General features: G+C 31.6%; 2 protein-coding genes across 8 annotated transcripts in view; one reads left to right on the top strand and one right to left on the bottom strand.

Moving 5' to 3' along the window:
• The window catches only part of Ih (hyperpolarization activated cyclic nucleotide gated potassium channel Ih), a 149,321-nt gene that overhangs the window by 23,257 nt on the left and 108,551 nt on the right, over window positions 1-17,513 (bottom strand). For 4 of the 7 annotated variants that reach the window (XM_085484988.1, XM_085484987.1, XM_085484983.1 and 1 more), the window contains 4 exons: window positions 10,958-11,121; window positions 9,714-9,850; window positions 9,112-9,255; window positions 5,437-5,511 (listed from right to left, as the gene is read on the bottom strand). In XM_085484988.1, the coding sequence (XP_085341114.1) occupies window positions 5,437-5,511; window positions 9,112-9,255; window positions 9,714-9,850; window positions 10,958-11,121 (520 nt within the window). The remainder of the gene's footprint in view (window positions 1-5,436; window positions 5,512-9,111; window positions 9,256-9,713; window positions 9,851-10,957; window positions 11,122-17,513) is intronic. The other 3 variants (XM_085484989.1, XM_085484986.1, XM_085484985.1) reach the window with 1 other exon arrangement.
• On the top strand, window positions 2,022-4,866 carry LOC146722336 (uncharacterized). The gene is made up of 2 exons (XM_085484990.1): window positions 2,022-3,464; window positions 3,568-4,866. The coding sequence occupies exons 1-2, from the start codon at window positions 2,393-2,395 to the stop codon at window positions 4,116-4,118; spliced, it is 1,623 nt and encodes a 540-aa protein (XP_085341116.1). The 5' UTR covers window positions 2,022-2,392; the 3' UTR covers window positions 4,119-4,866.

Consider the following 17,513-nt stretch of genomic DNA (forward strand, 5'->3'; position numbering starts at 1 on the left):
GAAAGTATTAACGATGTACTCTGCGTTATTGTATTCTCCGTCCTGGTGGAAGTAAAATATAAAAATAAAATAAATAAAATAAAATAAATATGGAGTATTGGAGAGTCGCTTCTTCCTTGGTTAAATTAGGCATATCTAAACAACACGAAATAACAAGCAATCAGATGGAACACAAAATAATCGGGGATAAAATAATCGGCGAGGTTCGCTAGTACCAGAAAAGTTTAGTTTACCATAGAAAAGGAATAGGAAGAGGAAAATGTCTTAAAGGGAGTAAATAAAATTATGGGAGCACACACCGAACACGGGCACATCGCCAAGAATTTTGTGGACAAATAGGGTTAGTATACACCTATACACTCACAGGCAGACCTACAGTTAGACCAACCAACTTTCTCGTCTGTAGAGCGGTTCGCGTCGAATACCTCGTAGACATTTCTATATATATTCGTTTTATTATTTTCATCGTACAATTATTTGCATTGTACAAGATTCTTCTTAGACATTTCGTATTTCATAATCGCACATCAGCTGAGAATCAAGTAAGATAAGACTTTGCGACAAGCGAATTCTCGATTCTTAATCATCATCGTGACCTCATTCGCTACCATTGTCAAGAAATGGTGCATCCGTTATGTATGTATAATACTATCGATACAGTTACATGCACACGTATCTAGATTATGCAGTCCGTCACTGAAAGAACGTCGATAACTGCTATTGACTTATACATAATATACATGCGCATCTATGTCGTATCAGGCCAATGAAGTTATGCGGCTTATGGGGTCAGTGATAATCAAGAGTCGAGAAATTCGAGGAGGATAGAGTGTGCCGTTTTTGTTCGGCGATCGACACGAACGTTTTTGCGATTTTACGCGATTGGAGCGCGCGATCCATCAGTATTCGACACGACCAATTAACTCACAATGACTATTCGCAACCAAACTCATGTTAGTACCTAGCACAGAACGGAACTTTCCAACAAAACCCGACAAAAACAAGAGCATTTCATACCAAAAAACCGCTTTTAAGAACTTTGGCGAGTAATTAGCTATTCGGTGAAACATGGATTTCAACTATATATACATATATATATATATATATATATATATATATATATATATATATATGTATATATAGTTGAAATCCATGTTTCACCGAATAGCTAATTACTCGCCAAAGTTCTTAAAAGCGGTTTTTTGGTATGAAATGCTCTTGTTTTTATATATATATATATATAGTTACGTCATAGAAAACATTGTCACTAGAAATAATACTGCAAGCATCATTCTCCATTGATTAATACATACTGGATTCTTCTCATTGTCAGCTAATATCGCATTTTCTAATTTGTGATCCATGTCACACGTCGCATCGTCAGGACTACAGGACTAACAAGGGACATGTCACAACTGTCCGGAACCGATTTGATTCTCCTTGAAATATGTTGTTAAATACACAAATCTAAAAGACACGTATTTTTTTATACGTGCGCAATTTGAGTTTTAAGGGGTGAAACACCCCTTTAAAGAATAACGGTATTTTTCTTTAGGATCAAATATCTGCTAAACTATAAGAGATATAAAGAAAAAACGTACAACAAATTTTAATGGCTTGAAGAGTACTTTAAAGTTATATGAACAAAAATTTTTTTTTTTTTTTTTTTTTTTAAAAAACCCTCACCACCTAATTTTTTTTTTCAAAATTAAAAATTTTGTTTTACCTAATTTAAAGCTTATTTTTTTCCAAATTCAACCATGTGTAATAAAGTTATGTTACGAAATATCATTTTCGAAAATTAATTATAAACGCTCCCGTATATACGCTCATCCGTGCTATGTGCGTAAGTAATTACCGTCGAACAATAAAATATATAAAAAATGTTTTTGTATAATTCTTATTTATGTTTTCTATGTATTTATAACTGCGTATTGTGTATATTTAGATTTAAAAAAAAATTTTTAAATATAATTAATAAGAATTTTTTAAATATACCCCCTGCTTTCTTATTATTTCTTTAATATTTAATTTCTTCTATAAAAATTAAAAACAATTATATTTTATAATAAAATTATTTTTTAATTGAATCTTGCGAATACCAATGTCGCAATATTTGGCATAAACAAATTTTATATCTTACGTTAAATGAATCATAAGATAAGATTATGTGTACGTGTTCCAGATAAGTTATAATTTTTACAATAAAATCTTTAATACGTTAAAATAAATAATAAAATAAGATTATGTGATGACGTATTTCTGATAAGTTAATATAAATTGTTCATGTAGCAGCATAATTCTCACAGTCGGTGTAGTCTTTTCGTTGTAATAATATCTGTGTAAACTGTTCTTTTATTGCAATAGAAAGCAAAATATAACATCTTTGAATATGATTATCAATCCGCTTAACGTTGTTAGACTTTTATTGGTGTCAATAAATTCAATATATTTAACAGAAACGCCAGTAACTGAAGCAGAAGTGGAATTAAAGGAAAACATTAAAAAAATATTACTGGATAGCGTTTTTCATTATAATGGGGTGGAAGTAACGGAAGAAATATATCTCGATTATGAAGAACCTTATAAATTACATAGTTTTGAAATAATTGAAGATGACGAAGAAGCATGGCATGAAGATAGTTTAAATTCTCATCCTCATTGTTCAAATGATGATACAAATTTTGATAGTTCTTATAAAAGACGAGCTGTTGAGTATTGGCGATTTCGGGACACTGATGAAAACAGTAATGACAGAAAAAGGAATCGTCCTCTAAGAGTAGTACAAAATAAATTTAGAAGAGTTTCATCTGAACGTCAGTTAAGGCGATGGGAAGAACAAATACAATCAGGTGGAAGTCGTACAGAAAAATTATCTTACATCTCCAAATTTACACATGATAAATTTACTGCAGCTGTCGAATCAGGATTCATGGTTCATGATATTGATTTAAAAAGATGGGCTTTACAAGCTCAAGAAGAAATAGGAAATTTAAATCCTATATTTAAAGCATCTCACAGTTGGATAGCAAGATTTAAGAAGTCTCACCGAATTGTTTCAAGAAAAGTTACGAAGTTTGTCACTAGAAGAACATTAGAAGATTCTGCTGATTTGCAAAAATCAGCTGATGATTTTCTGGAAACAGTAAAACCTCTTATTGAACAGTTTGGATCTGAAAATATTTACAATTCAGATCAAAGTGGTTTCCAATTGGAACTTCACTCTGGAAGATCATTGTCTAACCAGGGAGAAAAGAAAGTAGAACGTGTCGTGCAATCCATATCATCAACAACCCATTCATATACGATACAACCAATAATATCCTGTAATGGCAATTTGTTGTCCCCTTTATTTATTGTATTAAAAGAAGCTAATGGTAAATTTGGACCAAGAGTACAAGAAAATTTATTTAAAGCAGAAAATGTTATTGTAAAAGCATCGAAATCTGGTAAAATGACATCAGGTATTTTCCTTTTATAATTACTTTTTTTAACAACCTTATTTTATTTAACAATTTAATAAGAGTCATAAAAAAACTATTAAATTAACATTTATATTTTGTACAGATCATTTTAAAATGTGGTTAGAAGAAGCTTATTTCGCAAACATTGGTCCTAATAGCGTTCTTCTTATCGATTCATGGACTGGACATTGCCCCAATATGATTTCGGATTTAACACCTCCTGGAACACATATTACTACTATGATAATACCGAAAGGAACTACAGGGAAAATACAACCATTAGATGTTTATGGATTCAGAATTTGGAAAAATTTTGCTAAAAGATTTTCAGATGCGGTTTTACTGTTGGAAAGTAATATAAACTTACATGAACGAAATAATATAATAAAATTGCAATCTTTGATACATAATCAATTGTCATCCCCACGATATCAAAACTTATTTAAATATTCGTGGTTTAAAAGTGGTTATACGAATGAAAGACCAGACGAATTCGAAAATCCAGTACACTTTAGTTTAGACGAAACTTTAACAAAATGTGATATCGAAGGTTGCAATAATATAGCTGTAGTAAGATGTTCTTGGTGCAAGAAGTCATTATGTTTGAAACATTTTTTTGTCGAATATCATTATTGTAATGTGTATAATGAGTGAATAATATAAAATGCAAATACATTTTTAAAAAAATCTAAATATACACAATACACAGTTATAAATACATAGAAAACATAAATAAGAATTATACAAAAACATTTTTTATATATTTTATTGTTCGACGGTAATTACTTACGCACATAGCACGGATGAGCGTATATACGGGAGCGTTTATAATTAATTTTCGAAAATGATATTTCGTAACATAACTTTATTACACATGGTTGAATTTGGAAAAAAATAAGCTTTAAATTAGGTAAAACAAAATTTTTAATTTTGAAAAAAAAATTAGGTGGTGAGGGTTTTTTAAAAAAAAAAAAAAAAAAAAAAATTTTTGTTCATATAACTTTAAAGTACTCTTCAAGCCATTAAAATTTGTTGTACGTTTTTTCTTTATATCTCTTATAGTTTAGCAGATATTTGATCCTAAAGAAAAATACCGTTATTCTTTAAAGGGGTGTTTCACCCCTTAAAACTCAAATTGCGCACGTATAAAAAAATACGTGTCTTTTAGATTTGTGTATTTAACAACATATTTCAAGGAGAATCAAATCGGTTCCGGACAGTTGTGACATGTCCCTTGTAAGAGCAAGTCTGATCAAGAGCTTGTTCAAATATCCTATACTTGAAGATTTACTCTCTTTCGAAAAAAAAAACAACTGTGTATTTATCTCTCACGAGAGAAAGAGAAATAAAACGATATTATAACTTACGAATAATTTCAATTAAAATCGACATTTTTTCATAATTTTTACAATTCTTATTTAAGAGAGATTTCGATTATCAGTAAAACTCTTCTTGTACTCGTATAAATTTCACTTTAAATTATAAGAAAGCCACGCGAAACAAAAGGCAATAAAAGGGTAATTCTGTAAATCTAAGTACGAGTTATAAACATTTGATTAAAAAAAAAAAAATAGGCATAGTCTCTTTACTTCGATCTACTATTCCTCGATAACGTTAAAGCTCTTGATCGGCTCTGCTACAACTCACAAACTGGATCTAAGTATGTCGGGCGTGTTATATATGTGTAAAAAATTCCTCGTACCGAAGACTGTAAATTACGTACGACAAGACTATGCACGCTCTCTAGGAAACTCAACGAGAACGATGACGACAAAACGAAAATGACAATGATAATAATCAGAATAATTGTAACCAATGAGTAATAACAACGAAAGAAACAATAGCAGTGAATAATAATAATGATCTAGCGTATATAGATATACGTAGAAACACATTGAGGTTTTGTGTTAACGAACGCTTGAATCAAGAAAGGGCAATTGGCCTTGGTTTCAGGGTTACTAGGCAGGCACACCTTGCTGGTTCGGTCTGGTTGGGGCGGTGTCGCCCGACGCTCGTAGTGCCTCTCCGGCTGTTGATAAAGGGGGATCTGCAAACCCATTCGGAAACGTGTTCTCGCAGTACGCCTAGTAGTCGATTTCTTGTATATATTTATGTTCTTTGTGTTGGCGGAGTATAAAGTACAAGATTCTCTTGTATGTGTGTGTGTGTATGCGTTTGTTAAGTGAGAGTTGCATTGTGTATATGTACGCACAGAGATGAAAAAAACGTGTAACATATAGAAAAGACATAGGAAGAGATTGTCATTGTTTCACTTGACACTTTTGATCACAAAGAGAGAGAGAGAGAGAGAGAGAGAGAGAGAGAGAGTGAGAGAGAATAGATTTTCGATGAGATAATGAGATTCGCGAGATTGATGTTATGAACAGAGCGACGTAATAATCATGCGCCTCCTGTGATTTCGTTTTTATTTATTCCCGATTCTTATGTTCATCCGATATAGCGATTTTGCGCTATATCAAATGAACATTTTCAGATTCTATGTCCATATTAAAATCATCAAACGATGAAAAGATAAACATAATGTGAGTTGTGAAAGAAAATCTCTCCGTTATAATTTCATGTTTACACACAATTGTATTCGATAATACATTTGAGAATTGGAAATGAAAGATTATAAATACTGCTTTCCATGCGTATTAATATATTTTTTAAATAAACGATGTATCATCTAAAAATAAAATTTCGTTTATTTAGCATTAATATATTTAGTGGAAAAATATATAAAAAATGCAATGGCTTAGCCAGTAATCTGAATTAAAATTAAATTTTAATACAAATATTATATAGCAATCGATATATTACGATCTACTCGTTCTAATTGAAAAAATAATAATGAATTTTTATTTGATATTTATATATGAAATAATTGATTAAAGTTAACTCTGAATAGTTGGATTTTATCGATACGATATACAATATGCATTTGTTTCGAAATTTATTGTTTGCGTTCCAAAAATCTAATATATAACATATTAATGATAATAATTCGATTTCAATCCAAATGGATTTTGATGTTTTTAATTTTATCTTTAAAGTGTTTGTATGAAAATGATGTAAAACCTATACAGTTATTCTCATTGTCGTTGGCACACTTTCGAAGTCATTGGCTCGTCAATTTTTTTTGCTATTAAAACTTGAAGTTGAAGAGTTAAGACAAGAATTGATTTAATTTTGTCATTAAAAAAGAATATTTTATCCCTACACTTTAATGGAGAAATCATTTACCTTGTGATGAAGAAAGAGAATACAGATAACGATTGTCGATACTGTTCGTATTTATTTAGCAGTATCGTTGTCCATTTCGTGTAATCCTGCACTTTTATTCGATGAAAAGTAATTTGTTCGAGCGATAAGTGGTCCGCGCTTTAACGAATCTATATTGCACTTAGAACGCAGCTTTCCCTCATTGCATACATTTTTTTTTAAAAAAGCATACCTGCAATGGTTTGTACAACAGAATAGAACAGAGAGGAAAAAGCAGAGGGAGGCAATAGTAAAACGTTTCAAGGCAAGCGTAACAAGATTTTCAGCGAATGACAAACTGCTCTCTTGATTGGACGAAAGGCCTGATTGATTCGTTGGTCTCTTCGCTGCACGATTTTACGCTAACAGCGCGAGCACAAATGTAACATAAAACGTTATCCCACGTAAACACAATCGCCGATGTGCTGAAGCACTGAAAGGTAGCAAGATAATTTCTCAACCCAATTATCCACGCAAACAATTAAATCCACTTGCAGTTCATTCGCTGTATAATTGACCTGGCAAGATATAAATTGTGTGCATGTAAAGTCGTAGATTTTTATCGTCTCATTTTTCTCCTCTCATCTTCTCGCTAACATAAGCGTGTCAATTTATTAATTGATGACATGTGTGTAAATTGTTTTTTTCTATTCTATAAATGCAATAGTTACGGTGTAATATTTAATTTGAATTAACGAGATGAAGATGTTGGTTTGAAGAATCGAGATGTATTTGAAGTATATGAGATTTTTAAAGACGCGAATTTTTTTAACGGAATTTATAATAAGACTCGATCTAATTTTTCGATTTTTTTTCATATTTAGTTTTTGTATCTTTTGCAAAACTGACTTTCAACAGGGTGGGCAATACGTTTACGCGTCGCTCATCAAATGATTTGTACATTTGTTTGGAAGGACAGTTACTTACCCGTTAACGGATCGTACCATTACATTACGTGCGCAAAATCGACATGTGCGTTACGAGAGCAAAAAAGTAAACGAATAAAATACGAGTAGTAGCGAACAGCAACAATTATCGGTGCATTGAAACGATAATGAAAAATATATAAAATTCGTATGTGTATCACGAGATTCTCTAGCAAATTTTACGATATACTACCGATGATTCTGCAAGACACGCAATCGCGTGTGCAATATACGTGTACCTTTTTTCCCTCTATTGTCATTTTTTGTCACGCTACCTCTCTGTTTATTCTCCGTTATTACACTGTTTGTTTAGGTGTATTATTTATTATTATGGCTATTATCTGTTTATGCTCCTCTCGGTGCGATGCGATATGATCGAACAAGAGAGAGAGAGAGAGAGGGATTGATAGGTAGATAGATAGAAATAGAGAAAAAGAGAGAGAGAGAGGAGAGAGAGAGAGGAGAGAGAGAGAGGAGAGAGCGAGAGAGAGCGAGAGAGAGAAGGAGAAAACAGCTGACTCTAATTTACTATTATTGTCATGAAAGAGAAAGATAGACGGAAGGATCGGAGATTTTCATATAAAGTGGAAGTTTTGGGGTATCACGGGATATACTAGAGAGTAGAGCCGTGGGGACATTCATTATATGTTCAGCAACGGAAAGCGAAACACAATCTAATAATCCTAGTTCGAAAAGATTCTCCGCAGTGGTGGACTGAGATTTTTACGACAAAATTGCTGAAAAAGTTATTTTGTTAAGAAGCATGTCCTATTCTGCTGCATACACCTAGAAAATATTTGTACATATGTGTGTATGTGCGTGTGTGTGTGTGTGTGTGTGTGTATGTGTGTATGTGTGTGTGTACATATATATGTACATATGTATGTATGTATATTTTTGATAGTACACTTGATGAAATTCCTATGACGGACAAATGGAGTATCCTTGTATAAGGACAAAATGAAATTTTTGCTAAAATGCGCAAATTCAGAAGAAAGCTTTATAAGAAAGATTGCCTGCGGAGAAAATCCACCACTGACGTGAGAACTTCACTGACATTCAATAAGTCACCTGTGATTAGGTACAGAATCTCCATGTAAAGATAAAATATAAGAGGCTGACTCTGTTGTTCCTCCTTTTTATCCCCTTTAATTCTCTACAGCGACCATGTATTCAGGCATAGACATAATTATTTAATATCTCGCGTAAGTGCGGAAGACGATTTCTGCAATTGACTGATTCAAAAAACTGACAATCGACATTAATTAACTCTCATTAGATCTCATTGTCGGTAGGAAAAGTAACGGTAGGAAGAAGATCGTTTGTCAGCTTCCTGAATCGTTAAAAGTCACTAAATGCTTCTTTTTTTTGGAACGTAAATTACACGAACTACACGTATCGTATATGATATACAAAATGAGAGAACAATGCTGTATAATAAATAGTGGAACACTCACATAGACCTCTTCCCATTGCGAGACATACCGCACCAGTCTTGACAAACGTAGTAACCTAACGAGTGACAGCAGTTTTGCAAGCCTGAGAATCCTGAGAGCACGTCCAGCATGCAGGATCTGGAAGGACTCGCTGAAGTCCTGAAACTAGCGAATTTATTTTTATAAAATATTTGACTTATCTTTTCTTTCAATCCAACCGACTGCACATCAATATTCACGATACTGAGAAATTATACTGAAAATAAATAAGGGTTTTAAATATTTTATCATATATTTTTAATGTTTTGTGTCACAATATCATTTTACTTGACTTTGTTAAATTCACAAAATTATTATATTAATTATTAAAATTATCATTAATCATTTTACAAAATTAAACGCGATTACTCACTGTCTGAATTTTTTTTACCATTAATAATATATTACACCAAACATGTAGAAAGTATAAATGCTATACTTTGTTATTTATAGGCGGACAAATTGGAAAGAGTTGTGCTTTAATAATTTTTCCTCGGAATAAAATGAGCTAATAACTTATAAAATAACAAGGACTTAACGTAAAGTCGCATTAACGAGCTATACGATGCACAGGATATACTTACTTGATTAAATATGAGGAAAATGTAATCTAATGGTATGGAGGAGATGAGGTCAAGAAAGAACCAAGTCCTGAGGTAGTGTTTCGCGATTAATTTCGGATCCAGTATCACTTGTTCGGAATTATCCTGCTGCATTATACCTGCAACGAAATAATGTCACATGTATTTTCCATCGTCGATGATTTTCCGAAATCCGTAAAGCTCCGATCGCCGTCAAAAAACACTAATGCTGTAGCCTTATGTTCTGGCGACTTGCCATATATTTGACATGTCGCAGTGCACTCATTATACATATACATTATGTGTAATTTAATGACCGGGATTGGGGATACGAAAGACGAATCTATTAGTTTGCATAAAAAAGATAATTATTGTTTTATGTTGTTATACATAAAACATCCGCTAATATGAGTCAGGAAATTTTTAACCAAATCGACGCAATGCGATGCGCAATGTAACACAATGATTTTCATCGGCCGCGACTCGTGACCCAATTCCACGTTTGTGGAACCGACTCAAACACGTTTCAAATTAATCCTGAGGTAATAACGAAATGTCAAGAAGCTGAGAGTGTTCTGTCCTGCGCAACAATACTATCATTGTGCACGTCGGGGCCAGCAGGGCCCAAAGTAAATGATCCATTATGCATTGCGTTTTTTGAGATTTCGTCGGTGCCTTATAAAGACATAGAAGAGGCGATGAATAAAAGTTAAAGGGAGAATAAGCCTTTAAAATCTTATCTAGAAGAAAGTTTGAAAAGTTCTTAAGAAAGACAAAAATTCTATTGAATTTATATTTAGAAAATTATTTAATATCGTTGACAAGATAATTTTGTCCTTGCAAAAATGTACAGTTAAAACAGTTAATCAAATAATACATAGTAGAAAGAGTTTGACAAAAAAAAATATAATTAATTTTAAATATTTTTTTATATTATAAAATACGTATGCATATTAAAAATTTTGTTTATAGAAGGAACGTGAATATTCTGGAATATTAATTTGTATCTGAATTTTATGCTAAATTTATATCGTGAAGATAATAAAAGCTGAAATGTTAAATAGAATTCAAATAACATTATTAATATTTCTATTACGATAACACTTATAATTGTATTCTCTTGAAAGTTTAGTCCGAACTTATGAGCAGCGTATGTTTAAAATAAAAATAGCTTCTTCGGAAAATTCTGTTAATATGTTGGAAATTTATTATAAAAGAATAATAATTGATTGAATGATTAAACTCACCCGTCCTGAAGTTGACGACGATGTCTATAAGGAATATCGTGTCGGAAAGGCAGTTGAAGGCTATCCACCTAGTGCTTAGGTCGTCATTGAAAAAACTAATGGCGACTGGCAGAATTATCAGATTAGCTACCAGTAGGAGGAGCATGCAGAGGTCCCAGTAGAATCTGAAAAAAAAAGAAAAAGTATGTTAGAATAAATCTATTATAAATCACAAAAGTTAAATATTTTTATTTTACAATAAATAAATGTATTGTGCTATCTAAAAAGCGAGAAATCTGATTCATACAAAAAGGGAAGATCGTGATAACACTTTAGACTTTTTTCTCATTCCACTTTGTTCATTTTAGCTCATACGAGATAGTTACTTTATACTCTCACTTTGAAGTGAGCGAATATCTGAACCAATGGAGCTTATAGGGATTGACTTTGCAATCTCCGTTAAAATAACTCTCAGAATCATTCAATCTCTCGCCTTTATCGTAAATCTTTAAATCTAGAAGATATAAAATTATTTTTTTCATGTATATTCTTTTAGATAAAGGATTTCTATCTAAGGAGAATAATTTCGTTAATTTTTATTTCAATATATTTTTTGTGATAAAAATATTTTTTACTAGAGAAAGATAATTTTTATATATATTTAAAAAAATATTAATTTAACATTAATATTTTTCTAAAACACGCATTTTTTCTGATATAATTAAATTTTACTTAATTATTACTAAAATGACACATGTATACATATTGTTTAATTGAAGAGAATAAATGATTAATTAATGAAAGGCTCGTATAATTTAACAAAATTAAACAAATCATATATAGTAGGTCAACTGAACGAGCAAATAAATAAGGTGTAAAAATTTTTATTAATAGTTAAATAATTAAATTAACATTCCGTTACAGAATCGATATAAATTGTAAACGTTTCGACTGCACTACAGTCTTTATCAATACATAAAAGTTAAATATTAAAATACCAAGTTAAATGTTAAAAATACAAAGTTAGTTAAATATTAAAATATAAATTTGAAACGATTCTTCGCTGTTGACCAATAGATATGCAAGGCGATTGGTCTGAGATGCCAAGTTATGCGACATTTGAGCATGCTACGGATACAGGTATAATACGCGAATTAAATCAATGTCAGAGAAAATTAAAAAATCTTTCAACTTACATTATCGTTTTAACAAGTCCTTTTCCCCGATATTTCAAGTGTGTGTTGCGAAGTCTGAATACCAAATGTCAAAATAGAGAGCGTGATGTATTTATTAATTATTTAACTATTAATAAAAATTTTTACACCTTATTTATTTGCTCGTTCAGTTGGCCTACTATATATGATTAGAATAAATGATATTAATAAGTCTCAATCTTTACAAAAACAAAAGAGAGTTGATTCTAAGCGATGCCGATTATAAACGAAATGTACGAATATACATTTTCTTATGTCTACCGATATACAAATTTATTTCATATTTTTGATTCGCTTAACCGGTTACGGAATCATTAGTCTGCAAAGTAGCGCTCGTGAATAAGAATGAGGGTAATTTTTCACTATTCCGCGGGAAAGGTAGCGGGAAATTCATGGCACAATTGAAGACATGAGGCGATTTCTCTTGGGAAGATTAGGTGGAAATGCAGAATAAACTTTTCCGCGTTTTATATTATTGTTAAAGGGAATATTTCCTAGTAAAAAAAGTTTCGTCGAATGTTCAAATTATCGCTCCGTAGATGACCGACAATTTGAAAATTATATCCTTACATATTTGATTATTATAATTGATACAAGTTTTTGACAAAAGTTTTTGACAAATAATTGCTTAAACGCGATAAATAAAAATGGAAAAAGTATATACAAATACTAAATAACGATAATCGATTTTCGAAATAGAATTTCATAAAATTCAAATGTAAATCAGATATTGAATTAAATTCGGATATCTGTCTATAATTAAATACGCTTTTAAGTGAGATTGAAACTAAATTGGGACGAAACGAGATTATTTTTTGCTATCAATACTGTTGTCCTTAGCGGCGAATATGCGATGAGAATAGGAACGAAGGGAGGACGTTTTCGATGGACATCAGCAACTTTGCGAACTGCAATGCCGTAAATTGTGATTGTTAAACGGACAAACTCGCAGCGTTAATTTCGCAACTTTGAAATTTTCAATCAGATATGTACATGACAAAGTTATGCACTGGCAGTCCATTTTGATGTAAAACATTTCAACTTTTCTGCGCTCTAATGAGAATAACGGTGGATAATGCAAAATTACACAGTATGACGATGATGAAATCATACATATGGATGAACAGGAATCTAATTATTTCTGGATGTTTGTAGTTCTGTATATGTTCATTCCTCAACTTCTTCTAATATTATCGAAAAATTTATTTCATCATTTAATACATTACTTTCTTTGTCATATATATCATTCTTTACTTCATTATTTATTCAGTAATGCAATGATGTAAAGAAATGTTATTGCACGTTCATTAATTTTCAAATATGTAAAGAGTTATTTATTCGGGAAATAAAATTGTGTTAATAACCACTTTACGTAAATACAATTACATTTGAATATACGGAATATTAACGGTATATGCGAATTACGTACTAATCACGTACTAATTCTTGAATTACGTATTAAGAATGATGTATGAACGATGATATTGTTCTATAATTTGGATTTACTAGATGCATTGTAAACTTCGCAAATTCAACAGTCTAGCTTGAAGATTAGTTAGACACGAATCACTGAGAGATTTCAATATGCAGCTGATGCACGTAGATAGTTGATGTCTTACGCGATGCACGAAATTCACGTTATAATACATGAATTCCTGCAACAACATGAATATGATGATATATTACGGTATAAATTGCTATTCTTCAAATTATCAACAATTTGATTTATTTTTTCCAGTAAATTATCATCTCAACAAAATAAATCGTGTATACAGGAACATAATACATCATTTTATTTAATACTTGTAAGTATTAATTTTCTTACTAAAAGATATTTCAAAAGTTTTTGTAGTAAATTTTTATATGGTTTTCAAAGAGATTTTCAAATATTATCTAAATTTTTTCTTATTTAAATAAATCGTGAAAGTAAACACAATTTATTATAGAGTTACGAATAGTTATCTCCCTTTATCATATAAATAAAAAAAGAAACTTTAAGATAAAACTTTAAATGTGTTTCTTTTAAAATACGGTCTTTTCCTAACCATCATCTTAATTTATTAATAGCAATATATAAAATTTATTAACTAGATACTAGAATTATTTAATGTCGTTGTAACAAAAATATCGAGATGGAGGAAATATTTGAGGGATTAGTCGATAAAATAGTCTATAAACTATATAATAAAGTAGTATAACTGCGCTTCAATTTTATTAATTTGCACTCATACATACGAACCATTATTACGTCAATACAATGTAATACACACGGCTAAATCAATCACAACGAAAAAAATAATGTATTCGTAGAGTTTAAAGAACAAAGGTTTCGCGCAAAACTCAATTTCTGAAAGGTCGACTTTAATCAGTTCAATTTTCATTCAAGCCGGAAACAATGATAACACTTTTTGAAGTAGGTAATAACATTCTGCATTCGGGCAATAAATGCATTCGTACCTCACAGTATATATCTGAATCTCTCAGTATCCTACTGATGTTCTCTCTCTTTCTTTTTCCCTTTAGGTAGCTGATTTGATTCAATCTCGCCATTCAAAAATAAACTCCATTTCCGCGATGCGATACATTTGCGTCTAAATTTATTGTTATTTCAGTCTCAGTTTAGTAGATATTGCTCAACAAATTGTAAATTATATTGTTGTTTTTTTTCCATACACATTTTCTCTCTCTCTCTCTCTCTCTTCTTGTTTTAAATATAAGTTTTATTTTTATACATTGAATATCGTTGCTGCACACATTCTAGCTCGCAATATGCGTTTTAAAAATTGCAATCATTATTATGCATACAGGTATATTTAAAGAGATTTGAATCTACAAAAAAAAAAAATAATTTCTTTCTTCCTTTATCCGTTCCTTTTTCTCTATTTCGTGCAGATCACGAAACACGCACGTATATAGTTGGAGCTTTTGCGTGTCCGGTGTCGGATGCTTGCACGCGAATGCATCCTGTCGGTGCATTTGTGCGCATACTACGTCGGGAATGGCGGAATCTTCGAATATATTCTTCGAATACCGCGAAGTTTATTTGCGTGCACAACATTGTACGCGATTTTTTGATCAGCAACCGTGTGTGTGTAATGCCGGAAACATTTTATTCGCGTCAAGTACGAATCGCTCGCAACACATCCGCATTTATTTCTCGCGCATTCGTCCACGTAAAGCGAAGCGATCGGAACAAAATGTTTGTACAATTTGAATACGAGTTATAGATATGCCTCCGTGTATATGCTGTAATTGAATTAGATTATGCGGCCGGCAAAGACTGCAGCTACACTCCATTTTAACTCGAACTGGACGTGTAAACCGCATTAGGATACCGAGCTCAAGACGACATTAGCTCTAATTAATTTATTAGATAATGCTTATAAACGCGCGCCGACGATATTTCAGAGTTTAATGTCATCCTTTACTTAGTTGGCGGGATAGATGTAATCCTAGTTTCGCAGGCAGAACTTCTCAATATCGCATTAATCTTTATATATAACTAAGAGAACGTAATTAATTATTAATTGAGTTAGAAATTCGAACTAGTTGTGCATTAATCAATGAAGATTACATACACGATAGTTTAAATAATGTGTCAATGTTATAATTTAAAAATGACCAAGAGTACATATAGTAAATATATTAAATAATAATTATAACAAGAGATGTACATTAAATAAATAATAATATAGTAAATATCCTTGAACAGAGTGAGAAGAAAAGAGAGAGAGAGACAAATTATGAAACAATAAGATCAAAATATAAAACTTTCTTTATAAAGGATTTACAACATTCTACGTAAATGAGACATTTAAGCGTTAATGCGCTTTTTATCTCCAGAGAAGACAGGAGGATTACACAAAGCATATCTTAAAATACAATTTTCTACGTAATAACTTGTATCAACGAGTCTTCTTATACATTTCTGTCTCTATTATAAAAGTAGTACCGAGTGTTTTATTTTGCCGAGATTGTCTCCTGGCAATTTTCCTTTCAAAAATATTGAACATGCAAAAATTTAAATATCTATTATAAATTAAATTCTATTAATATATTTTTTTTAATTAAAATGCATTTATATATATATATATCAATATATTTTTTTCTACCTCGATATATTTTCCACGCGCGTATAGAGAAGCACTTACGTGCACATGTGCGTGTATTTGAACTTTTTGTCACCGAATGATTTAGGTTTGACGTTAGTGGTTAGATAATCACAATCCGACAACGAAGAGGCGGCATGGGGCGAAAAAAATGAAACTTATTCGCGATATACACGCGAGGGCCGATTCTAGCGTGCCGAAATACTCGAGCCGGCTTCCTAAACCGAATGAAATGGAATATCTTTGCGCCATAATAAACTGGAGCAGCCCAGTTTCGGGGCTGCACGAAATTAAACGTAATTCAGCGGTATTGGAAGTGGGAAGAAGATTGATGGACGATCGTAGGTTTCCCAGCAGCACGACCGTAGGTCGGAATGATTCTTTCCATTATGACGTGCCGTTTGTTTCAATTCGCGGCTCATGTTTCTCCATGAGTTATGCTCATGCGGAAACATTTTCTCGAATAACGCGTCCGCCCTGGGAATTTCGATTATAATAGTTCACTTTTTCACGTGTCGATACAATATCGCGATATTGAGGGCGGAAAATGCATTGGAGAAAATTTCTCTAATCGATATGCATTCGCGTGGGAAGGCGTGTATGTATAATTGTAACGATAACAATTCGTTGAACGAGAAAATAGGTCTGAAAATTTATGCTAAATTGTTCTTTATTGCTTATACAGGCAATTAACAATATTTGAGATAATGACGGAGAAGTTAATTATAGAATTCATCTGAATGGGTAATTTGAGCGAGTCACATATATAGATATAATCGACATTATTATTCCGAGATAATAAATGTCAAGTGTTTAATATGTGTTATGTGTAATATTTTTGTAAATATTCTATGGGCTGTAATTAAAATTCAAGTACCTTCTTTATAGGTCATATATTAAATGAAACGATCAATCAAAATGGAAAAAAGATATGTATAAATTCGCGGATATTGGCTAACAGCCCTGAATTCAATTCAACGAAATGCATTCGGTTTGGCAAAAGTGGGCGTTTATATCTGCATGTTTGTATTTCGTTTATATTATTTCGATTAACCTTTCAGGAACGATGCCTCATTTCCGATGAAATGTAACGGGAACGTGAATATAGATAATTAGCTTCCAGAGCGGTGTACTCCGACATCGATAATTTAAACGTATTTATTGTTAACCGAATTCATTCATAATCCACATGAATAATGTCTTAGAAATATTAATATTGATGAGTCAAATATGAATATTTAGAATAATGTTACC

The sequence above is a fragment of the Nylanderia fulva genome, unplaced genomic scaffold (genome assembly GCF_048542155.1).
Source record: "Nylanderia fulva isolate GAGA-0341 unplaced genomic scaffold, ASM4854215v1 Scaffold33, whole genome shotgun sequence".
Classification (NCBI taxonomy): Eukaryota; Metazoa; Arthropoda; class Insecta; order Hymenoptera; family Formicidae; genus Nylanderia; species Nylanderia fulva.